Below are 22,817 nucleotides of genomic sequence, written 5' to 3' on the forward strand. Positions count from 1 at the left end.
AATAAATACAATGTGATGAATACACACGTAATGTATTCTGTAATATAAATGTTATCCATATTAAATTATGTTTGTAGTTACATAATCAGTTTGTGCCTTGGTGTTTTCTGTCTCTGCGGTTGCCCTCCTGGCTTGTTGTATTAACTGTATGCTAATGTATGTAACTGTTTGTTATTGACAATTTATTAAATTCTACATGTAAAAATAAAATAATTAAATAAAGCATCTTCTTCCGGGATTCTAGTCACGTGACTCATAAACCACGACAACGTGGCTCTAACGAAGCTCCGCCCCTCAACTCGCCCTGCGTGTTGCGTGATGACGTCATGACGCAGAGGTTAACGGAAACGACGGCAGAGAGCAGACGGTGAAGAGGAGAAGTTGAAGAGACGAACCACTTTCTTCTTCTTTCTTTTCTTCTTCCGTTTTGTTTGTTTTATTCAACGTCGCGTTTCGAGGCAGAGGAAACCCGGAAGCCTTCCAGGTGAGCTGGCGACTCTGTTGTGTGTGTGTTCATGTGTGTGTGTGTGTGTGTGTGTGCGCGTGGTATGTGGTGTGTGTGTGTGTTTGTGTGTGTGTGTGTGTGTGTGTGTGTGTGTGTGTGTGACTGACCTCTGCTGCTGCGCACGAGCCCCCCGTCCGCGACTGTAACAAAAACACAGTTTGGTTTGTGGGTGTTCGTGCCCAAAAGTCAAAGGCAGGGGTATGCGAGAGTCGAACCTGCGGCGGTTTCAGAACCGGGAGGGTACATTTGGCTTTCACATACGACACCTGCAGTGGACTAAACAGGGACTAGTGACACGCCGAGGGTACAGGGAAGGGTACAGATGAGGGCACTGGGGAGGGCACAGGTGAGAAGAGGCACCCTCCGGCCTCTGGTCTCCTCATGAGGTAAATTAGTTGACAGGAAGACGGAGAGAACAATGAAGTCCACGAGACAGAAAACAACAGCAAGAAAAGAAAAGATGACGTCACTCGTGTAAAACAACAACAGACATGAAGAAACAATGAGCCGCTCCTGAAAGATCACAGACTCAGTCAATAGCTCATCATGGTTTATTTAAGCAGTGAAGGTGCAGGCTTCATCATAAAAATAACAGCCCACACATCCTCCTCAACTTCACCTCTGCACAGGTTCAGACAGCAGAGAAGTTTTAAGGAGTAACAGAGTGAACGTGATGCCAGTGAACGCATCAGGGCCGAGCTGGTTCGGGTCAGCCAGGGATCACACCTGGGGTCCTGGGATTGGTTGTCGTGGCGATGCAGGTTCCCCCTCTGTCTCCTCGGCGTCACGGGAAAGAAAATGTTTTGTCTCTTTGTTTCCTCATCGATTAAACAATAGCATGTTAACAGTTGTCGGAGAACCAGTCGAGAACAAAGACGCTCTGCGTGTGGGCCGGAAGCAGTGCCGCTACTTTGAGATCAGATCTTCTCATGGAACAATGGATGCTTCTGTCCTCATCAGGAAGCCGGTACTCTACACGCCGTCCTGCTCACCTGCTCACTTCCTGCTGCCTCGTCCGGGTCAACTCTGGTCAGTCCTTCCATCTGTGCTCAGAGAGAAGAAGAAGACAGCTCTGAGTCAATCAGTGACGAAGACTCAACAGCCGTGAGGTCAAAGGTCAGACACGTTGCACTGCGTTCAGGGTTGCTGCTCTCTGATTGGCTGATGACACGTCAATCAGGTTACTGAGGAAGTGAATCATTTACAGACTGGTGGGATCCAGGACTGATGGGATCACAGAACCTGAGAGCTGCTGAACTGGTCCGGGTTCATTCTGTGTTTTCATTCACTCGCAGCTGATTGAAAGGCAGCGTGTGAGCTGATTGGCTGCCTGGGAAGCATGCCGGCGCCTGATTGGCGATGGATCCTGTTATCAGTTTGTATCGTATGTTAAACTTTCCCCTCTTCCTCTCTTCCAGACACTCTCCTCGACCCTCGCTTGCCCCTCGCTCGCCAGGTAAGAGATTCTACTTCCTTCAAGTTTTTGTTTTTTAACTAAGCTTCACCTGAACTGAAATCAGCCAATCAGAGCACAGGAGAGGAAGCTGCAGAGCTTTGAAAGATGTCGATAAAGTTTTAAATTGAGTTTTAATGAGGAACCAATCAGGAGAGGCTTTCTCTGCAGACGCTTATTGATCTGAGTTATTGATCAGTTTGTGCACACTAGAGACCCGTTCTGCTGGTTCTGGTTCTGGTTTCTGGACGTTGACGTCTGAAACAATAAAAGCTTCCATTGTAAAACAAAGCTGTTGTTGTTGTTGGTTCTGCAGAGAACAAAGAGGTTTTTGTTTGATGCTGTTCAGCCGACCGAGACGACCCGCTTCATCGGAACCTTGAACTTTGACCCCCTGATGCTCATATAGCTGCTGTGCAAAGGATTGTGGGTAACTGAGGGCAGAGCAACGATCATAAAACTCAGATAAAAAGAGAAAATATTACTTTTTGCTGCAGATACAAATTATGAATTAAAGTTTTATATTCATGTGAAAACCTCTGGATTCATTCTAGTTCATCACCAACGCTACATTTTACTAGATTACACCTGAACGCATCATGAGAGCGTTATCATGTACCTTAAGCCAATGCTCATGTTCACTGAGCGGAGCCTAAACGCACTATGAGAACGTTATCAGAGAGAGTTTCATTTATTCTTTAACTCAAAGTGACGCTGACTCGGCTTAACGGGAGGTAAGTGACGGCTGACCTCGTTAATGTTTCCCTGATCGAATTGGCCGCTCCCTCAGAGCGCTCCGATTGGCTCGCTACCTCCATGTCGCCTCGGGGCTCGAGAGCCAATCGGATTACAGTGTCTGTTTGGTGATGTCACCGCTCGGTCCGTGCGTCACTTCCAGGAGCGACTGTCACTGAGCTGCTGCTGCGACGCCGCTCAGAGCGTCTCCATCTGGTCCACGAGAGAAGTCAGTTCATGTCCTGCAGGTTCAGACCGCCCGAGAGAACCGAGAGGCGGGCCTCTGTGATTTTCAGTGGATTTATGGACATGTGTTGGGTGTGTTTGTGCTGTGAGTCCTCAGTGTTGTACCTGAGGCTCTGACGTCACCTCTGAATTTAAGGGAGATTAAACGAGGAAGACCGTGAATTCCATCCCCCGCAAAGCATCCTAGGAACTCCTGTTCTAAAGCGTATTGACTAACTTGCTCGAGCCTGTGTCTTACAGCATTGACCACATGGACCACATGGACCACATGAACCACATGAACCACAGCGCCATGGACCACAGCGCCATGGACCACAGCGCCATGGACCACCACCACAACACCGCGGCTCCGCCCACCAGCGGCGGACACGACCACGGAGGCGGAGGAGGGGTTAACGGCGGACACGGCGGACACATGGGGATGGTGAGCGGGCCACATGCTTAGGGTTGCAAAATTCCAGGAATATTTAAAGTTGGAAACTTTCCACGGGAATATACGGGGGGAATTGACAGGAATTAACTGGAAATTTTGGGGTAATTTTACTGTATTTACCTTGTCATAAGCAGACATGCATGCAAACATTTATAATACAACTTTTAAAAATTACTTTTTTGACATTTTGACCCGCGAATAATCAAGATGATGGTGTACTTGTGTGGACATACATACTTCCTACTCTCACTACTGTTAAAAGTCTGCTGTATACAAATAAACTTGGTATTAAAATGAACATGGCTTCAGTTTACAAAGTAATCAATATGCTAATGACAGACAGTGTTGGGAAAGTTCACTTTCTACATGAACTAGTTCAGTTCATAGTCCATAATTCAACATTTTAAACTAAGTTCACAGCTCCAAAAAATGAACTAGTTCAGTTATTTTTTTCAATATGTTGCAGCTGTAATGTATATCTCTGGCTGCAGTACCGCTCTTGGCCTCTGCACAACTCGGCGCTCTCACTCTTGCCAAAGGGCTGAAACGTTCAGACGCAACACTGATGACAAAAACGTCAAAAACAACAGATCGTTTTATGTTTATGTTTCTGCAGACGATGTTCCAACCAGCTGCATTCAGGGTCCAGCTGAGCTTGGCGTGCAGAGTCTTGTTCTCAACTGCATTTAAGTTCCCTGTTGTATGCTTTTGCAAAAAACTTAGGCACATTTCTTTTTTTCAAAATTCCTGAGCCAAAATTCCTGTGGAAACTTTCCAGAAATTTACCGAAAAATTTCTGTCCCTTTGCAAACCCTACACGTGCTACATTATGCTAACGTCACAGCAGCGTCACGACAGGTGACGCTTGCATGCAAATACGATAGCTCCATATAGCGTGACACTAATGTTTTGTTGCCGTTGAGCAGGCGATGACCTTCTACTTTGGCTGCAACAACGTGGAGCTGCTTTTCACTGGCCTGCTCATCAACTCACCTGGAGGTACTTTTATACGGATTTAAATTATCTTTTTATTATGTTTATATTGTTTGTTTTTAGATTTTATTTTCTGTCAACATTAATCCCTGGTCCAATCAGAGATGCTCGGGGCGTGTATCGGTGTCTTCCTATTGGCCGTGCTGTACGAGGGCTTGAAGATGGGCCGTGAGACGCTGCTGCGCCGCAGTCAGGTCAACGTCCGCTACAACTCCATGCCGTTGCCGGGGGCCGACGGGACGGTGCTAATGGAGACACACAAGACGGTCGGGTAGGTGGCTAACGCTAACAACCATACTTGCACAACAGGAAGTGGTCACATGTTGACGGCATGTCGGCGGCATGTTGGCTGCATGTTGGTGACATGTTAGTGTCGGTGGCATGTGACAATAACTGAAATCAGTCATGTGATGTAAATGTCATGTGTTCACTGTCAGCTCAGTAAATGACGGTCAATGTTTGGAGAAGGCGGAGAGTCCTGTTGGGCTAAAGCCCCGCCTCTCACAAACCTTTATCAGGTAACTGTAGAGTTCTGGTTCTGGTCTCTGTCCTGGTCCTTCACCTGCAGTTTGAGATGCTCTGATGAGACTAAAACAGATGATTTGATACATTTTGAGGATGCATAACTAATGAGTATCAGCAAGTTCTGATTGGAGCATCTCAATACCTCCAGCACAGGCAGTCTTTGTGTTGAGGCCTGGTGACCTAACCCTCAAGCTAATGCAGATGTTAACATTAATTGTCACACAAACAAAATATTAAATGTATGTAGCGAGATAATGTGGACGGTAATGCTAACATGGTGTATTAGCAATGATGCTATACTACACAATATATAATGTTATGCAGAAGCTAAAGGTGGTGTGGAGCTATTAGGTGTTTAAGATGGGAGTTTTAAAGCTAACAGCTTGTTGACATGTTGCAATGCTAACACTGCTACTAATACCAAGTTAGCTATTTTCAACTGAAGATAAAACTGTACCGTCTTTCTGTTAATAGCTCTAATGCTAATATTGAAATGAACTAAAGTGCATGCATGCTCATGCTAATGCTAAGACACTAACAAACATGTTCAGAGCAACATTATTTAAAACAGTGATGCTAACGGTGATGCTAACCCTCGTCTTGTCTTGTCAGGCAGCGGATGCTAAGTCCCGCCCACTTCCTGCAGACCCTGTTGCACATCATTCAGGTGGTCGTCAGTTACTTCCTGATGCTCGTCTTCATGACCTACAACGCCTACCTGTGCATCGCCGTGGCAGCCGGCGCCGGCATGGGCTACTTCTTGTTCAGCTGGCGGAAAGCGGTGGTCGTCGACATCACCGAGCATTGTCATTAGCTAACATAGTCGTTAGCATCCAATCGGGACGTTTGATTTCTGCTTATCACAATTGCTAAGACGCGAACAAACACTTTTGCTCTACGTTAGCGCGCTAGCTAACCAAAACTTTAGCGCGGAAAACGAGACACTAAATCCCAAACGTTACCCGGTAGGTTAACTCGCACACTAACGTCTGTAGCTAGCGATTAATGAAGCCGACAAGCACTTTTTTTTGTTCGTTTTTTTTCTTTTTCTCTGAACTCCAGCTGGTGGACGAGCCGACCAATCACGGCTCGGATCACCTCAGAAGGTTCTGATTGGCCAAATCACGTCTTACTGTCTTTTTATTTCCATTTTGGTGCCATGACAACGGGCAGATTAGTGCTAGCTGCTGTTAGCCAAAATGTTAGCATACATAGCTACACCTGTGTTGTTAGTATTGTTAGCCATCAGTCATGAAAACAGTATTTAATCATTTATTTTTAGTATAATTTATTAGTGAATAGAGCTTTTATGAAAGTTTTCATTTAGATTTTTATTATTTAAATGAAATTATAAAAAATAACATTTTAGATTTTGTTGCAGTTCAATAAAAAACACCTCCACTAAATAATGAGCCAAATGGATCAGACAGTTTATATTTTAGGAATAACATTTTCATAATTTCTTTTGAGAATTCCTCTTGGTCGGCGAGCCGTTTTTTAAACAAAATTTCTTTTGATTTTAAGTATAAAACAAACTTTTTCTCAGTTTTCTTGAAAAAATCAAAACTTGAATGAAATCAAATTTTCTTTTTTTTAACCATTTTGTGTTTTTCATGCTGTTTCTTGGAGTCAGCCTGAAACCCGACACCCCGAAACCCGACACCTTGAAACCCGACACCCCGACACCTTGAAACCTGACACCTTGAAACCCAGCACCCTGAAACCCGACACCTGTTGCCTTAACTGACCGACAGACGGTCTAATGGACCGGAGGCTGCTGCTCGACCTCTGTGCTGCTGTCACCATCAACATGGCGGTTCTGCTGGTTTGAGGACAACTTGTAAACCCTTTACTTCCGTCAGTGGAGGTCAAAGTTCAGCGGGAGGAAAGACCAAAAATAAAATTTCCTTTTTTAAAATTTTTCTTTCGGCTGAACTTGACCTCCAGAGAGGCCGTTGTGATTAATGGTGATTATATTGCATCGATTTACACTGACAAGTTGGCGGAGTTTACTTACTGGACCAATCAGGTTGCAGGGACAGTGAAGTTACTGGATTTTTACTCAAAACTAAAATAGAAACCCTTTTGATCGTTGTGTGTCAGTCTGTGCAGCCAAGTGTCGTCAGCTTTGAATCACTCGTGTGAATCTGTTGATGTTGTTGAAGATGAAGTTGAGATTTCTGATTAAAAATGTCTGTGAAGGAATCTGTCTGAATATTAAAGTGTCTGATATATGTTTTAATTGTCACAAATGCTGGAATTATTGAAAAAAAACACAGAATAAAGTTTATAAAGAAGCTCATTGTCATCTCGTCTGTACCGAGCAAACAAACCAAAAACAAATGAATAATAACACAGTTGGTCGTAAAACAACAAACCCTAACACTGATACCTGAGTTTCATGATTTATTTAAAGTTGTGCTGTTTGTTTGAAAATGAAAATATATTCATTAAACCTCCATTATCTGTTGTTTCTGGTGCATGAACACATCAATGTGTCAATAATTATGTTTGAATTATAATACATATTTATTTTGAGTACAGATATTGGCTTCTGCATTATGATTACTTTACAGGTATGTAAGATACAAACAAAACCTTTTAGCGAATTTACTTTCTGACTTTCTACGTTCTGTTTTCTTGGAAAAGATTGATTTCACAATTTGGTATAAATACTTCAATAAAATATCTTTTTAAAATTATTTACATTATATTACGGAGTTCCGGTAAGCCGGACACCTCCTGCCGGTTCTTCTTTTTCAATTAAAGCAGCGCCGACAGCCAACCGGTAGTAAAGAAGAAGAACTTCCGGGTTACGTGTGGATGTTGTTGTGCTGCGGGTCAAATCCATCAGGGACGAATATTCCTCCTTTAACTAATTCGTCCGGTGGTTGTACCGGGAGCTGGATGAGCTCTGATATCCGTTAACCGGATCTCACTCACGGTCCTCCCTCACCGACCCTCCCATGGCCTCTAGGCGACCGGACAGCTTTGACGGGCTCGGCTTCCGCGGCCGCGACGACCCGCTGTACGGAGCGAGCTACCCAGTCCGGAGCGCCGGAGGCCCCACAGAGCTGCAGCAGCACCACTGGGTCACCACGCCGCCGGACATCCCGGGCAGCCGCAACCTGCACCACGGGGAGCGGACACCTCAGCGCGACGAGCCGCCGGGGGAGCACGGAGCTCCTGGAGCTGGATGGGGGGCTCCGGGGCCGGGCGTTCCTCCTGCCGGTGAGTCGGTGCGGGGCACCGGGGGGGGGGGGGGGGCGTTAGCGTGTTAGCATGCTAGGTAGCAGGAGGTGAAGCTAGCTTCATTATTTCGTGCCGTTGGTTCTTTCAGAGCAGCTCAATCGATTTGCTGGATTTGGAATTGGACTCGTCAGGTTGGAAATAAATTCTTATTGATATTATTAATATAGTAAAATATTAAGCTGTCAATCATCATGACGTCGTAACAAAACTAATTTCTCTCTCTCAGTCTGTTCACAGAGAATGTTTTAGCTCATCCCTGCATCGTCTTCCGCAGACAGTGTCAGGTATCACCCTCTGATCGATAATGTTTTTGATATTAAGATAATTATAGTCAATTATTTATAGTTATTATTAGTATTAACATGTTGTTCCCCTCCTGCTCTCTGATTGGCTGTTGGTCTCAGGTGAACTACCACGCGCGCTGCTACCACCTGACGCCCTTTAGTGCCGTGGCCGTCATGTACTCCATCACCAAGGCCCAGGTGAGACGACTATATATATATATATATATATATATATATATATATATATATATATATATATATATATATATATATATATATAAACATAGCATATATATTGTAATAATTGTAAATACTGAATGTAAATGTTGGTGTTGTTGTTTTAGGGCCTTAAGGCGCTGTGGAAGGGGATGGGCAGCACCTTCATCGTTCACGGCGTGTCTCTCGGAGCTGAGGGACTCATGAGCGAGTTCACACCGTTACCACGGTAACTACCCGTCTATCACTGTAGTAACTGTAGTCTTATTATAGTAGTATTACTGTAGTAGTATCACTGTAGTAATACTGAGTGTTTTCTGTCTGTAGGGAACTTCCTCACCGGTGGAGCTGCAAACAGCTGGCTGGACATTTACTGCTGAAAGGGTCAGTTCTCTTCTTCTACTGATTCATTTAATGCACACATTTCTTCTACTGATTCATTTAATGCACACATTGTATCTGAGTTTGCGCGCGTGTGTGCCTGTTTGTGCCTCTCATCCGCAGGTTAACAGCTGTGGTGGTTCTTCCTTTCTACTGTGCCAGCCTCATCGAGACGGTCCAGGTGATTATTGGTTCATGTTTCTGTGGCGCTCCACTCTGTCGGGTCGAGCTGCTGTTCTTCCATCAGAGGTTTGAGTTCCTCATCGTTTCTCCGCAGAGCGAGATTGTGCGTGACGACTCGTCTTCCGGGCTGCTGGACTGCGTGCGTGAGGGTCTGACCCGGCTGCTGGGCGTCGGCGCTCCTCACAGCCACCGGCTGCTTCCTCTTAGCTCCGTGCTGCTTCCTGCCGCGCTGCACGCCATCCTGCGCTACGCCATCGCCTCCTCCGTCCAGCGGGCGGCGCTGTGGCTGCACCAGCGTGGCCGGAAGCAGCACGCCGACCCCTCCAACCCGCTGGACGCCTACTTCCCTGAGCTGGCGGCGGCGTGGGCGGGGTCTCTGGTGGCCGACGTGCTGCTGTTCCCTCTGGAGACGGCGCTGCACCGCCTCGGCCTGCAGGGCACGCGCACCATCATCGATGCCACGGACGGCGTGGTGGCAGCAGGCAACGCGGGCAGCCCGCTGGTGCTGCCTGTCAACACGCAGTATGACGGCTTCTCCGACTGCCTGCACGCCATCCGCCGCAAGGAGGGCCCCGCCGGCTTCTACCGCGGCTTCGGGGCTCTGGCGGCGCAGTACGCGCTGCACGGGGCGCTGCTCGCCGCCGCCCGGACGCTGCTGAGGCTGCTGCTGCTCGAGGGCCGGGCCGGGTAGAGGCAGCACGTGTACATGTTGTAACACGTTATCACATGTTATCACATGCTACAACATATTACATGCCATTATCACATGTTGTAACAACACGTCATCACATGTTGTTACACATCGTAACATGCGACAACGATTCACTTCAACTCCTTTCAGTTCTTACTGTTCAGAATAAAACGGATGCTTCTCACTTCACCTCCTTTCAGTGGTTTCCCACTTCGGCTGTTTTTCCTGCGATTGCATCATATGTCCTTTAGAAAGCTTGTGGTCAAGTTTAGCCTAGCTTAGCACAAAGACTGGGAGCGGGGGGGGGGGGGGGGGTCAGTGTTAGCCTAGCTCCATGGAAACAAGGTTGGAATTACGCTTGTCACTTCCTGCCTTCAAACAAAAACGTCATGGTGGTGTGTTGCCATGGAAACACAGTGTCACTTCCTGTTCCAGCATGACCTCATGACCCCGTGCTGAAAGTACATGTGATAGAAGTACAAATACACATGAAAACTTAGAGAGTGAAATGTCATCAAACACGTGAAGCCACTTTTTATTTGTATAAAGTTGTAAAAATGGAAAATCTATTAAAATAAATGTGTTTGGATTAAATGTGACTCAAATATTTAAATCAATATTAAAATGAAATGAGAGGAGAATAAATTGATCAAGTAAATCAGAGACAGAAGTTGGTGACTTGATTTTTCAAAATAAAGATTTTGAAAATAGATCTTAAAGATAAAGTAATGCAAAGTGTTTATCTTTGTGATGTTAAAGTCTGTTCATATGTTGTGTTTGTTGTAAACGTCACATGTTTATGTTTCTGTGCCGCAGAAAAATAAAATCTGAACTCTGAAGTTTTCTTTCTGTAAAGTTTTCATGTGAAATAAAAAAATGAGATGACGCTGCTTTTTAAATTTAATCCACAAGAATAAGTCAATTAATACAAATATATTGCAACGCACACAAGTTACCACGTCTACAGAAAACTACTCAATGTTTAAATACAAATAAATATGAAAAACACAACAACAAAAAAACAGGTTATTATGTTTAGCTTATAAGTTTACATCTTATACTTATTTATTAGTTTGTTTGTATCGCTTTACTTACAAGACAAGTTATTAAAAAGGATGTATATATTTTAACAAAAAAGGGAATAATCAAACTTGTCTGTTATTAATAGTGTTTAGTGTTCCTGCCTCAAGCGGAACCTTCGTTCTTTATCGGAACCTTTATCCTCAGAGCGGAACCTTCGTGTGAGCGTCGTTGTTTGCAGTCGGCCTCAGTTCCTCGGCGCTCCTCCATGTGTTTTACCTCTTGCTCCCGGGTCCTCGGTCTGTTGGTTCCTCTCGTGGTTCGGTGAGCTTCTCCGCTTTTACGGACATGCCGGGCGGCAGCTCTTTATTCTCCGGCTTCCGGGTTCTGGGTCTTTACTCCAACCACGTGCCGCACGCGCTCAGGTTCCACAAGAAGCACCGCGAGTTCTACGTGGTGACGTCAGTCGGTCAATGTTTCCACACGTACAACGTAAGTGGTGTTAATAGTGTTGTTTTGTGTGTGTGTGTGTGTGTGTGTGTGTGTGTGTGTGTGTGTGTGTGTGTGTGTGTGTGTGTGTGTGTGTGTGTCTGTGTCTCTCTCTCTCTCTCTCTCTCTCTCTCTCTCTCTCTCTCTCTCTCTCTCTCTCTCTCTCTATTTGTGTGAGTGAGTGAGTGTATCTGTGTGTGTATCCTCGTCCTCCATTTCTCTCTCTCATGTAATGTAGTTTTTAATGTACTTATACACGTTGTGTGATTATTGATCAGGAAATCCAGATGTGAATAATTCAAGATTTAAACTAATTAGAGATGAAAACCTGATTTATTGATTACTGAGGTATTGATCACTGATGTATTGATTACTTTCAGGTGAACCGGTTGGGCATCGTGTCTGTCAGTGAGTACATTTACATATAATTAACCTATATGTGTATATATATAGGTGATATATATGTATATTTATGTGTGTGTATATGTATGAGACTGTGCTGAGAGTGCTGCTCTCTGATTGGCTGCTGTCTTGTGACGTCTTGTGGTGGTTTCCTAGGCAACAGCCTGTCCGATGACATCACCTGCGTGGCGGCAGACAGGATGTTGGTGTTCGCCGCCACCGGTCGGCTCATCAGCGCCTTCGCCCGCAACAAAGAGGTCAGACAGCTTCTTCCACTCACCACATGATAAAAAGAGTATAAGGCGTTTGAGCCCGCTCGCTCTCCGTACAGGTGGTGATGCGTTACCATGGACACAGACAGGAAGTGCGCCTGCTGCTGCCGCTGGGCGATCAGCTGATCTCGGCCGACAGCGGCGGAGACGTCATCGTGTGGGACGTTCAAGAAGGAGGTAAAGGGGGCGGGGCTTCACATTCTCTCCACTTCCTGTTTGTACCTCTCGTTACCCATCATGCCTCTCTCTCTGTCAGACGTCTACCTTCAGCTGCAGTTTGACCCCACCTCCTTCGACGTGTCGGCCATGATGCACCCCAGCACCTACCTGAACAAGGTGCTGCTGGGAAGCTCCCAAGGTGCATTGCAGCTCTGGAACATCAAGACCAGGTGAGCATTTTAGCATGTTAGCTTCAGGTCACTGAGCTTTTATTGTGAAACACCTCAAGGGTTAAAAAGTAGTAATACAGTTGTAGTAGTAGTACTGTAGGATTACAGTTGTGGTGGTACAGTAGCAGTACAACTGTACTACATGGTAGTAGTAGTAGTAGTAGTAGTAATAGTTTAAATACACAAATACACAAAATTCATTCAGATGTCATGACTGAATAGCTTTAACTTTCATCTAAACTGGTCTCATTTAATAAAAATGAAATAATAAAACTAAATGTTGTTGTTGTTGTTTTCAGTAAACTGTTGTTCACGTTTCCTGGCTGGTCAGCTGGAGTAACGGTCCTGCAGCAGGTCAGTAGCTCCTAATGCTAATGATTATACACATATGTTTATTTATTTAAGAATTGTATTGAATGCATAAAGTATTTCAAACTTCAAACTACATTTCCCAGAGTCCCGCAGTGGACGTAGTTGGCGTCGGCACGGCAACAGGCCGCATCATCATTCACAACATCCGATTGGACGAGACGCTGATGAGCTTCACGCAGGACTGGGGACCAATCAGCTCGCTCGCCTTCAGGACAGGTTCAGATATAAATATATAATATAGTCGTTTTAAATAAGTGAACTTAACTAAACTTTATTGACACAAACGCCTCCCCTCAGACGGGCCCCCCGTGCTGGCGTCCGGCAGCCCTCAGGGCCACATTGCATTCTGGGACTTGGAGCACCGCCAGCTGGTCACGCAGCACAGACACGCCCACAAGACCGCCATCGCCGCGGCAACCTTCCTGCACGGAGAGCCGCTGCTCGTCACCAACGGAGCCGACAACGCCATCAAGGTTGTTGTTGTTATTATTACTATTATTATATATAATTATATTAATAATGTAAACATCATATTCTTTTAGTTTTATTGATGATCTCTTAACATTGAAATCTGTTTTATTTTGTATCTTTTAAGATATTTTAGCTGTTATGTAAAGTGATTTTGAGTACCTAGAAAAGCTCTATATAAATACAATGTATTATTATTATTATTATTATTATTAAATTATGGTCTAGGTGTGGATCTTCGACCAGGAGGGCGGGGCTCCCCGGTTGCTACGAAGTCGTCAGGGCCACAGTGCCCCGCCCACCACCATCCATCACCACGGCAACGATGGGAAAAACATCCTCAGTGCTGGTAAATAAATATAATTTATCTTTTAATGTGTTTACTTTATCATTATTTTAAATATTTATTTATTTGTTGAATTTTTTGGGGGCTTTTTTTATGAACAGTTGATTTATATCTATATATATTTATATCTATCTATCTATATATGTGTGTGTGTGTGTGTGTGTGTGTGTGTGTGTGTGTGTATGCATCCTTGTTTGTTTGTTTGTTTGTTTGTTTGTTTGTTTGTTTATTCATGTGTCATTCCGCCCCCTGCAGGTCAGGACGGGACGCTGCAGTCGTTCTCCACCGTCCACGAGCGCTTCAACAAGAACTTAGGTCACGGTGAGTTCAACACAGTTAATACTGTGAGAGTTGAACTACACTACATTTAGATGATGCTTTGATCCAGAGAGACTTACAGGAAGTGCTTTCAACCATGAGGACCAGCAACAACAACAACAACAACAAGGAAGTATGATTTCTTCAGTTAAACTACAAGGTGCTTTCAGTACGAGACATTCAAGAGCTGCTTCCTTTATTAAAGGTTTGAAAAGATGGGTTTTAGTTTGCAGCAGAAGATGTTGTTTAAGTGTGTGTGTGTGTGTGTGTGTGTGTGTGTGTGTGTGTGTGTGTGTGTGTGTTTGTGTGTGTGTCTCTAGGCTCCATCAACAAGAAGAAGGAGCAGAAGAAAAAGAAGGGTTTGTCCTACGAGGAGCTGCGTCTCCCTGCCATCACAGCCTTCTCCTCTGGTAACGATGATGTGATGACACACACTGTATATATACACACACATGCACACACACTGTATATATACACACACATGCACACACACTGTATATATACACACACATGCACACACACATTCCCTCACACACTAACCGTGTCTCTCTCAGCGTCCGCTCGTCAGGCGGACTGGGACGGCATCGTGGCGTGTCACCGCGGTCGCCTCGCGACCACCACGTGGAGCTTCCAGCGGTGCACCTTGGGAGTTCACCACCTGGCGCCGCCGGCCGCGCTGAGGATGGACGTCGCCACGGTAACGACACATTGCGCGCCTGGTCCTCTAAAGCTCCTCCCCCTGCGTTCTCCCCGTGCTCACGTCCATTCTTTTCCAGGCCGTCGACGTCACTTCCTGTGGGAACTTCGCTGTGATTGGCTCGTCCGGCGGCCGCGTCGACGTCTACAACCTGCAGTCCGGCCAGCACCGCGGTTGCTACGGTGACGATGGGAAAAGTGCGTTGGCTAGTTCTCGTCTGTGATTGGTCGATGCGCGTCTCTGTCCGTCTCTAACCCCGCCCCCTCTGCTGCAGCTCACGACGGCGCGGTGCGAGGCGTCGCCACGGACACCCTGAACCAGCTGACGCTCACCGCAGGCTCTGATTGGCTGCTGAAGTTCTGGCGCTTCAAGAGCAGGAAACAGGAAGAGCAGCTGAAGCTACATGCTGCGCCAGCTTGCATGTTGCTACACAGAGACAGGTAGCTAACAGTTAGCATGATGCTACACAGATACCGAATAGTTACCGTGATGCTACATTGATATTGGTAATAAATAGTTAGCACTGATCGCGTATAGTTAGCATGATATATATTGGGAGCTAAAAGTAAGCATAATGCTACACATATGTTTAGCTAACAGTGTTTTCTTTTCTGTTAGCGGGATGTTAGCATTAGCGCTGGATGACTTCACGCTGCTGGTGGTCGACATAGAAACCAGACGGATCGTCAGAAAGTTCACCGGTCACCACGGCAACATCAACGACATGGTGAGTCTGCTAACGATATGAACTCGCATGCTAACAAACCCCATGCTAACGGCAAACAACCCGCTAATGATGATCAATATGAGCGAGCATGCTAACAGACCTTTCTGCTTTTTTTGTAGACGTTCAGCCCCGATGGCCGATGGCTGATCACCGTGGCGATGGACTGCACCATTCGTACCTGGGATCTCCCCTCTGGATTGTAAGAATGGAACGGTCCACCTCCGTGACACTTCACATAACTGCATCAACATAACATTAATTCTTCTTCTTCAGTCTTGTCGACTGCTTCCTGGTTGCCATGGCGCCGGTGGGCGTGTCCCTGTCCCCGACAGGCGACTTCCTGTCCACGGCTCACGTCGACAGTCTGGGCGTCTACCTCTGGTCAGCCGTGTTTCTGTTTGTAAAGATGACATCTCTGATCTATGTGTGTAAGTCACTGTCAGCTGACATTCTGAAGCAGCCAATCACAGTGCGGCTCTCCTCCCCAGGACCAATAAGAGTCTGTGTGGGCCCGTGGGGCTCCGCCCCCTCCCGGTTGACTACCAGCCGGCCGAGGTGACGCTGCCGGGGGTCACGGCGGACGAGTCGGAACAGGAAGTTAGATCAGAGGGGGTCGATGATGCGTACGAGTCGGCTGAACAGTTGGGGGCGGAGCTTGTGACTCTGTCGCTGCTGCCGGAGTCTAGATGGAAAAGTCTGCTGCACCTGGACACAATCAAGGTGAGTCTGGAGCTGACCTGGAGTCAGCTCTAATGACTTCATGACTGACCTAGAGTCAGCTCTAATGACTTTATGACTGACCTGGAGTGAGCTCTAATGACTTTAATTGAATGTGGTTATTTAGATACTAACGTCATCTTTGTGTGTGTCTGTGTATGTAGAGGAGGAATAAGCCTGTAGCTCCGCCCCCTGCGCCGGCGGCCGCTCCCTTCTTCCTGCCAACACTTCCTGGTCTCACGCCTCGCTTCACATTGCCCACAACAACCGACCAGAAAACGCAGGTAAAGCTGTGAATTCTTCTTCTTTGTTTTCTTCTTTCCAACAGACTCACTAAACAATAACAATAAAATGTGTTGTTGTTGTTGCAGTCGAAGCTGCTGAGCTGGGGTCTGATGTCTCAGAGGTCAGAGTTCAGCTCTGATCTGGAGTCAGCGCTGCAGTCTGGATCCTGTAAGTGCTTCATTATATTTATGTGTGTGTGTGTGTGTGTGTGTGTGTGTGTGTGTGTGTGTGTGTGTGTGTGTGTGTGTGTATCTATATATGTATATCTATCTATCTATCTATCTATCTATCTATCTATCTATCTATCTATCTATCTATCTATCTATCTATCTATCTATCTATCTATCTGAATGAATGAATGAATGAATGAATGAATGAAATGAAAAGTACTTTATTAATCTCCAAGGAGAAATTTTTTAATATCTATCTATCTATGTGTGTGTGTGTGTGTGTGTGTGTGTACACACACACACACACACACACACACACACACACACACACACACACACACACACACACACACACACACACACACACACACACACACACACACACACACATATATTAATAACTCTCTTTCTGTGCAGTTGATCGCCCAGTGCGTCACCTGAAGGATTGTGGGCCGGCTGCGCTGTCCATCGAGCTCACCTGTCTGTCATCAGAGGGGGGCGGAGCCAGCAGCCTCCTGCTTGCCTTCATCCACATGATTGACAGCATGTTGTCCAGTGGGCGGGACTTTGACCTGGCTCAAGCCTACCTAGCGCTTTTCCTGAAGGTCGGCCAATCAGAACGCACCCACTATTTCAAATGTTTGTTGATGTTGTCAGTCTTTTTATTGTGGTGATCTATTTTTTTTATTTTGTATTATTTTCCAGCTGCATCTCCGCACATTGTCTCAAGACCAGGTTGCCATGGCAGCGTTGCTCCGCCTCTCCTCTCGGCTGGAGGCGGGTTGGGCGGGGCTACGGGCATCATTTGACCAATCGCTGTGTCTGCTGTCGTATGCCAAGAGTGCCCTGCTGTGACACACACACACACACACACACACACACACACACACACACACACACACACACACACACACACACACACACACACACACACACACACACACACACACACACACACAGTGTTTTATTAAAAAGTTGTTTTTCGTCTTCTCTGCATCCGTTGTGTTCTTTATAATTTTCTTTTTCATTTGGTTTATCTTTGAAATTAAAAAGTTAAAAGTTGATATTAGAAACTAGCTAACTGTTAAATATAGTATTACTATTACTATCCATTCTTTGTTTTGTAAGTACATGTTGCTGATATTTTACTTCACTTTTCGAACAAAGTACTTTTACTTGCAGTGGAGTGTTTCCACAAATGTAGTATTAAAAGTATTAGTTTAACTAGTAATGGCTCTGAAGACTTTTGACATCATGTCCGCACCGGAAGTCCGTAGCGCTGAGTCAGCTGAGACGGACCGGAAGCAAAACAAACAACTGTGGGCAGGCGCAGAAGAACCCTGAGCTCGTGCTGCAAAGGCACCGACTGACTTTTATTTCACTCATTTATGAATTAAAACAGTTTATACGATATGTTATATGTTTCCCGCGGGAAACTGAAGTCCGGAAGTTGCGTTAGTGAGCGGGAGAAGAAGCGCACGAGACACGAGGCAGCGCGAGACCTGCAGCGACAACGCGGAAGTGCAGCTAGAAAGGTGTGAAATATACAACGTGTTATTAATTATATCTTTACAGTTGTTTGACCTACATAAGCGGCATGAGGTTCTACTAGCAGGTTGGATCTTATGAAATATTTTGTATTTGTTATTTTCTATTATTCAACACCACATTGTTACTACTCTTACATTAAAAGGTATATTTTAATCGTATTTTAGACATAACCAAGTGGTTAAATTGATGTGAGTTATGATTCAGAATTTCAAACAGAAAGAATAAACTGATACCGTAGAATGCAGCTCCTTTACAGCAGTAATAGTATACAGTTAAATTCTTTAATTACTCAACTACATGCTAAAGTCCTGCATTCAAATAAAGAGTAAAAGTATTATTAGTAAATGATAAGTATTCTGTCAGGTCTTCATGTGTATCACGTCCTGTGAGGAACACGTTTCTCAAAAGAAGAACATCCTGTTTCCAGCTGACCAAAAGACTTTAAAAGAGAAGAATGATGTCATCACAGAAACTTCATCCTTCAAAAAGTGATATATTGTAGAAACTAAAGATATTTAAGGGTGAAGAGGATTTTAACCCTTGTTGCTGCCTGACTCGCTGGATCCTACGTTTCCAACAATGCACCTGTGTTTCCATTCTACTGGTTCTTCAGCAATGAAGACGAATCAGCTGCTGATCCTGCTAGTGGGCGGGGCCTTTTGCTTGGCCATGATGTCACTGTACCGCATGCTGGAGCTCACGTCGGGGGCGGGGCTTCAGCACCTGCAGACGCCTGCCGGGCCGGCGGACAGCGTGAGTCCTTTATCATGACGTCGTACGGTCAACTGATCGTTATTTTATCGAGTTATTTCCCACAAATCCTACGATAAATCGGTAATCTGTAATCAATAATGTACGAAACGATGGGCGTCGCCTGTCGGTAGGATTTGTCCCGCCTCCAGCAGCAGATTGACAAGTTGGAGCGTCTCCTTAGCGACAACAACCGGCTGGTCGCTACGCTGCGCGACTACATGTCTCTCCGCCGAGCATCATGGGTAAACGAAGGCGGGGCCAATGTGAGCTCAGGCTCCGCCCAGAGCCGATCCGGCGCTCTGCCTGGCTGCCGATTGGCTGAAGAGATGAAGGACGGAGCCGATGGAGTGCAGGTTCGTTTAGCATATTATGCTAACAGCAGTTTTTATATAAAAATTGTATTTAAAATGTAAAATGTATTTAAGTTTTTCACATAAACATACATTTGGTTTGTTGTTTTAATGAAACAATAATAAACAATTTAACCAAAAATAAAAGCAAATAATGAAACATAAAATAAGCAAACAGGGTGAAGCTGTTATTACAGTGACTGTGGGTTTTTTGGGGTATTAAAGCTGTTTTTGTTACTTTTCATTGGTGTGTGTCTCAGCTGCTGGACGTCTACGAGCTGCTTCCCTTTGATAACCCTGACGCAGGCGCCTGGAAACAAGGGTTTGAGATCAGTTACCACAGCAACGAGTGGGACGAGCAGCCGCTGGAGCTGATCCTGGTTCCTCACTCACACAACGACCCGGGTGAGACGCCAGCTCAGGCCAGAGGGGGCGCCAAAAACACCCACAGAGAGCAGATAACACGTCATGTCAACGTTCTGCACCATTTGCCCAGCAGCTTATGTCTGTTTCAAACTCTGGAAAGTCTCCTTTACTGCTGAGGGGGCGGAGCCTTTACTGCTGAGGGGGCGGAGCCTTTACTGGCTGAGGGGGCGGAGCCTTTACTGCTTAGGGGGCGGAGCCTTTACAGGCTAAGGGGGCAGAGGCTTTACTGGCTGAGGGGGCGGAGCCTTTACTAGCTGAGGGGGCGGAGCCTTTACTGCTTAGGGGGCGGAGCCTTTACTGGCTGAGGGGGCGGAGCCTTTACTAGCCGAGGGGTTCGGAGGCTTTACTAGCCACAGCTCAGTCTGTCTGCAGTTCACTTTGCTGCTTCATAACTCTGTGTGTCTGTTTCAGGCTGGTTGAAGACGTTTGATCATTATTATCAGGACCAGACGAGACACATCCTTAACAACATGCTGATCAAACTGACTGAAGACAGCAGGTACTTGTAAACAAATATCAGATTTATCAGATGATTGACATGTCACATGTTATATGTATAGTTCATGTTCATCAGATGATTGACAGGTCACATGTTCTCCAGGAGGAAGATGATTTGGTCAGAAATCAGTTTTTTCTCTAAATGGTGGAACGACATCGACGAACAGAAGAGAGAGATGGTGAAACGGTAACTTTAACTTTTACAACTAAATCAACTAAAGTCAAACAATCTGAATATTTAACAAAACAATCATTATGAAAAAAGGAAATCTCTTTAATCATTAATCAAAATGTCTTTGTCTATATTTTTCTTAGAAGGATTTTGACGTTTCACTTGTTTGTCTTTACGTTTCTGAATAAATAACAGACGTCTAAATTGAAATATAAGTATTTTTATGTTTCTATATATCTTACGATATTAAATATTCTTCAATATATTTTTTATTTCTCTTTTGCTGAAAAATATTTTTAGTTTTTATTATTGTTTATTTGTACAATACTATTAATGTTGTTATTAGTTAAAGTATATAGTATTATTCGTAATATTATTATAACATTATTAAATATTGACTCAGGTGTAGTTATTGATTTGTTCTGTGATTGGTCAGCCTGGTGGGGGCGGGGCAGCTGGAGCTGGTGACGGGCGGCTGGGTGATGGCCGATGAGGCGAACTCCCACTACTTCGCTCTGCTGGACCAGCTGCTGGAGGGCCACCAGTGGATCCAGCGGCACCTGGGTTTGTGTCTCCTCAGCACTTTAATGATCTAACGCTCTGGCGCCATCCGAGTGCCGTCTCTAGCGCCGTCTCTGTGTCTTTCTGCAGGTGTGAAGCCGCGCAGCGGCTGGGCGGTGGACCCGTTTGGCCACTCCCCCTCCATGGCCTACCTGCTGAAGGGGGCGGGGCTTCGCGACATGGTCATCCAGCGAGTTCACTACGCCGTGAAGAAGCACTTCGCCCGGCAACAGACGCTGGAGTTCCTGTGGCGCCAGAGCTGGGGTGAGTTATGTATATTAACATTTAGATGTTTAAGATGTCAAACAAATGAACACGATAGAAATATTTACATTATAATTATAATAGTTAAATAAAATACAATAAAACAGATGAATAAGATCAAATAATGACTAAGATCTTAGAATTAAATTAAAACAAAGAAAACAATAGTAAAACAAAAGTATTTGTTATTTTAATTAAAATATAAAAACATTAACAAATTATGAACAATATATTAAAAAAAATATCAGACATGTGTTAGAAAATGCCTTTTAGGATTATTTGTCATTATAATTGTTGATATCATTGATATTGTTGATACTAATAACTGAGATTATGTAAAACTGTGCTTCTCTAACTCCGCCCATTTCCTCTGTTAGACTCCTCCCCCCGTAGTGACATCACGTGTCACATGATGCCGTTCTACAGCTACGACGTGCCGCACACGTGCGGTCCAAACCCGGCAGTTTGTTGTCAGTTTGACTTCCACCGGCTGCGGGGGGGGCGGGTCTCCTGCCCGTGGAGGACGCCGCCTCAGCCAATCACAGAGCAGAACGTCAAGGAGCGGTAAGCAGGGCAAAAATAACAACAATAACAATGATTATTGTTATATTATATCATTATTATTATTATTATTATAACTACATGGTGATGTGCGGGTGATGTCACGGTGATGTCATAGTGATGTCACAGTGATGTCACAGTGATGTCACAGTGGTGCGTCTCCCTCAGCGCTCTCCTCCTGCTGGATCAGTACCGACAGAAGTCGCGTCTCTTCCGCTCGTCCGTCCTTTTGGTTCCGCTTGGAGATGACTTCCGCTTCGTGGAGTCGAGCGAGTGGGACGCTCAGTTCGGGAACTACCAGGCGCTCTTCGACTATTTCGACCAGCACCCGGAACTCCACATCAAGGTGAGGCACCTGGGGAGGGGGCGGGAAATTGAAGGGGTGGAGCCTAAAGTAGAGACAAACCAACAGCCGCTGTCTCTAAAATGTTTCTTCCTCTCTGCTTTCAGGCTCGTTTCGGGACACTCTCAGATTACTTCGGAGCTCTTCATCGGCGTCTAAACGCGACAGGAACGACTCTGCCGACCCTGCGGGGCGACTTCTTCACGTACGCCGACCGGGACGATCATTACTGGAGCGGATACTTCACCTCCAGGCCGTTCTACAAGCGCCTCGACAGAACGCTGGAGGCCACGCTCAGGTACCCGGTCTGACCTGTGACCCAGGTACCTTATTTAATTTTTTTTTAAATCTTGTTTTTTTCTTTTGTATTTGTCAATAATTCTTTGGAATTATTCTGTTTTTTTAATTTAATTACATTTGTGATTTAATGTTTCATTTCAACTACTGCGTACCTTTTCCTTCCCTTTGAAAGTTCTCAACTTGTTGTCAGGGACTTTTAAAGACTTTCTTTCTGTCTGACAGAGCGACAGAAATCCTCTTCAGCTTGACGTTGGCTGAGATGCGACGTCTTCGCGGCAGTCTGGTCGAAGACTTCCCAGCGCGCGAACACTTCCGGCGCCTGACGGCGGGACGGAGGAACTTAGCGCTGTTCCAGCACCACGACGCCGTCACCGGCACCGCCCGCGACCCTGTGGTGGTTGACTATGGCACCAGGTGACAACTTCCTGTTAGCAACACAGCCTGTTAGCATGAAGCACGTTAGCATAAC

General features: G+C 45.5%; 4 protein-coding genes across 6 annotated transcripts in view; all 4 read left to right on the forward strand.

The window, feature by feature from the left end:
• The first annotated feature begins 343 nt into the window (after nucleotides 1-343).
• Nucleotides 344-7,187, forward strand: slc31a1 (solute carrier family 31 member 1). Of its 3 annotated transcripts, none has more exons than XM_068566990.1 (7): nucleotides 344-484; nucleotides 1,466-1,621; nucleotides 1,924-1,961; nucleotides 3,180-3,363; nucleotides 4,299-4,371; nucleotides 4,468-4,636; nucleotides 5,503-7,187. In XM_068566990.1, exons 4-7 carry the CDS (start codon nucleotides 3,190-3,192, stop codon nucleotides 5,702-5,704), a joined length of 618 nt encoding a protein of 205 aa, XP_068423091.1. In that variant the 5' UTR covers nucleotides 344-484; nucleotides 1,466-1,621; nucleotides 1,924-1,961; nucleotides 3,180-3,189; the 3' UTR covers nucleotides 5,705-7,187. The 3 variants fall into 3 exon arrangements, with proteins under 3 accessions (XP_068423091.1, XP_068423092.1, XP_068423090.1); XM_068566991.1 differs by lacking the exon at nucleotides 1,466-1,621 and adding an exon at nucleotides 4,803-4,883; XM_068566989.1 differs by lacking the exon at nucleotides 1,466-1,621.
• Nucleotides 7,188-7,670: 483 nt separating this feature from the next.
• On the forward strand, nucleotides 7,671-10,193 carry slc25a46 (solute carrier family 25 member 46). Its single transcript, XM_068566952.1, has 8 exons — nucleotides 7,671-8,121; nucleotides 8,231-8,273; nucleotides 8,369-8,426; nucleotides 8,547-8,624; nucleotides 8,771-8,871; nucleotides 8,970-9,026; nucleotides 9,147-9,204; nucleotides 9,301-10,193. The coding sequence occupies exons 1-8, from the start codon at nucleotides 7,857-7,859 to the stop codon at nucleotides 9,895-9,897; spliced, it is 1,257 nt and encodes a 418-aa protein (XP_068423053.1). The 5' UTR covers nucleotides 7,671-7,856; the 3' UTR covers nucleotides 9,898-10,193.
• Nucleotides 10,194-11,134: 941 nt separating this feature from the next.
• Nucleotides 11,135-17,563, forward strand: wdr36 (WD repeat domain 36). The gene is made up of 22 exons (XM_068566960.1): nucleotides 11,135-11,409; nucleotides 11,787-11,814; nucleotides 11,965-12,065; nucleotides 12,140-12,257; nucleotides 12,337-12,469; nucleotides 12,769-12,823; nucleotides 12,925-13,057; nucleotides 13,139-13,314; nucleotides 13,538-13,658; nucleotides 13,911-13,976; nucleotides 14,294-14,383; nucleotides 14,528-14,670; nucleotides 14,750-14,867; nucleotides 14,945-15,110; nucleotides 15,289-15,397; nucleotides 15,517-15,596; nucleotides 15,671-15,778; nucleotides 15,886-16,117; nucleotides 16,279-16,398; nucleotides 16,486-16,567; nucleotides 16,987-17,174; nucleotides 17,275-17,563. Exons 1-22 carry the CDS (start codon nucleotides 11,266-11,268, stop codon nucleotides 17,422-17,424), a joined length of 2,661 nt encoding a protein of 886 aa, XP_068423061.1. The 5' UTR covers nucleotides 11,135-11,265; the 3' UTR covers nucleotides 17,425-17,563.
• Nucleotides 17,564-17,892: 329 nt separating this feature from the next.
• Nucleotides 17,893-22,817, forward strand: part of man2a1 (mannosidase, alpha, class 2A, member 1) — an 11,645-nt gene continuing 6,720 nt past the window's right edge. The window contains exons 1-12 of the mRNA XM_068566959.1: nucleotides 17,893-18,104; nucleotides 18,734-18,873; nucleotides 19,005-19,226; nucleotides 19,484-19,628; nucleotides 20,061-20,148; nucleotides 20,251-20,334; nucleotides 20,756-20,883; nucleotides 20,971-21,144; nucleotides 21,522-21,708; nucleotides 21,874-22,051; nucleotides 22,156-22,346; nucleotides 22,571-22,762. Coding sequence (XP_068423060.1) covers nucleotides 18,736-18,873; nucleotides 19,005-19,226; nucleotides 19,484-19,628; nucleotides 20,061-20,148; nucleotides 20,251-20,334; nucleotides 20,756-20,883; nucleotides 20,971-21,144; nucleotides 21,522-21,708; nucleotides 21,874-22,051; nucleotides 22,156-22,346; nucleotides 22,571-22,762 — 1,727 coding nt within the window. The 5' untranslated portion in view covers nucleotides 17,893-18,104; nucleotides 18,734-18,735. The remainder of the gene's footprint in view (nucleotides 18,105-18,733; nucleotides 18,874-19,004; nucleotides 19,227-19,483; nucleotides 19,629-20,060; nucleotides 20,149-20,250; nucleotides 20,335-20,755; nucleotides 20,884-20,970; nucleotides 21,145-21,521; nucleotides 21,709-21,873; nucleotides 22,052-22,155; nucleotides 22,347-22,570; nucleotides 22,763-22,817) is intronic.

Source organism: Clinocottus analis, unplaced genomic scaffold (genome assembly GCF_023055335.1).
Source record: "Clinocottus analis isolate CAN_PGR_092001 unplaced genomic scaffold, fCliAna1.0.p SCAF_72, whole genome shotgun sequence".
NCBI classification, from domain to species: domain Eukaryota; kingdom Metazoa; phylum Chordata; class Actinopteri; order Perciformes; family Cottidae; genus Clinocottus; species Clinocottus analis.

Excerpts from the sequence above, each read along its gene's own strand:
- slc31a1 (XM_068566991.1), top strand. The coding sequence starts at position 3,190 with ATGGACCACATGGACCACATGAACCACATGAACCACAGCGCCATGGAC. Across the intron at positions 4,372-4,467 it reads GCTCATCAACTCACCTGGAG|AGATGCTCGGGGCGTGTATC; the intron begins GTACTTTTATAC and ends TGGTCCAATCAG. Across the intron at positions 4,884-5,502 it reads CTCTCACAAACCTTTATCAG|GCAGCGGATGCTAAGTCCCG; the intron begins GTAACTGTAGAG and ends TTGTCTTGTCAG.
- slc25a46 (XM_068566952.1), top strand. The coding sequence starts at position 7,857 with ATGGCCTCTAGGCGACCGGACAGCTTTGACGGGCTCGGCTTCCGCGGC. Across the intron at positions 8,274-8,368 it reads TTTGGAATTGGACTCGTCAG|TCTGTTCACAGAGAATGTTT; the intron begins GTTGGAAATAAA and ends TCTCTCTCTCAG. Across the intron at positions 8,427-8,546 it reads TCTTCCGCAGACAGTGTCAG|GTGAACTACCACGCGCGCTG; the intron begins GTATCACCCTCT and ends TGTTGGTCTCAG.
- wdr36 (XM_068566960.1), top strand. The coding sequence starts at position 11,266 with ATGCCGGGCGGCAGCTCTTTATTCTCCGGCTTCCGGGTTCTGGGTCTT. Across the intron at positions 14,671-14,749 it reads TGAGGATGGACGTCGCCACG|GCCGTCGACGTCACTTCCTG; the intron begins GTAACGACACAT and ends ATTCTTTTCCAG. Across the intron at positions 17,175-17,274 it reads ACCTAGCGCTTTTCCTGAAG|CTGCATCTCCGCACATTGTC; the intron begins GTCGGCCAATCA and ends ATTATTTTCCAG.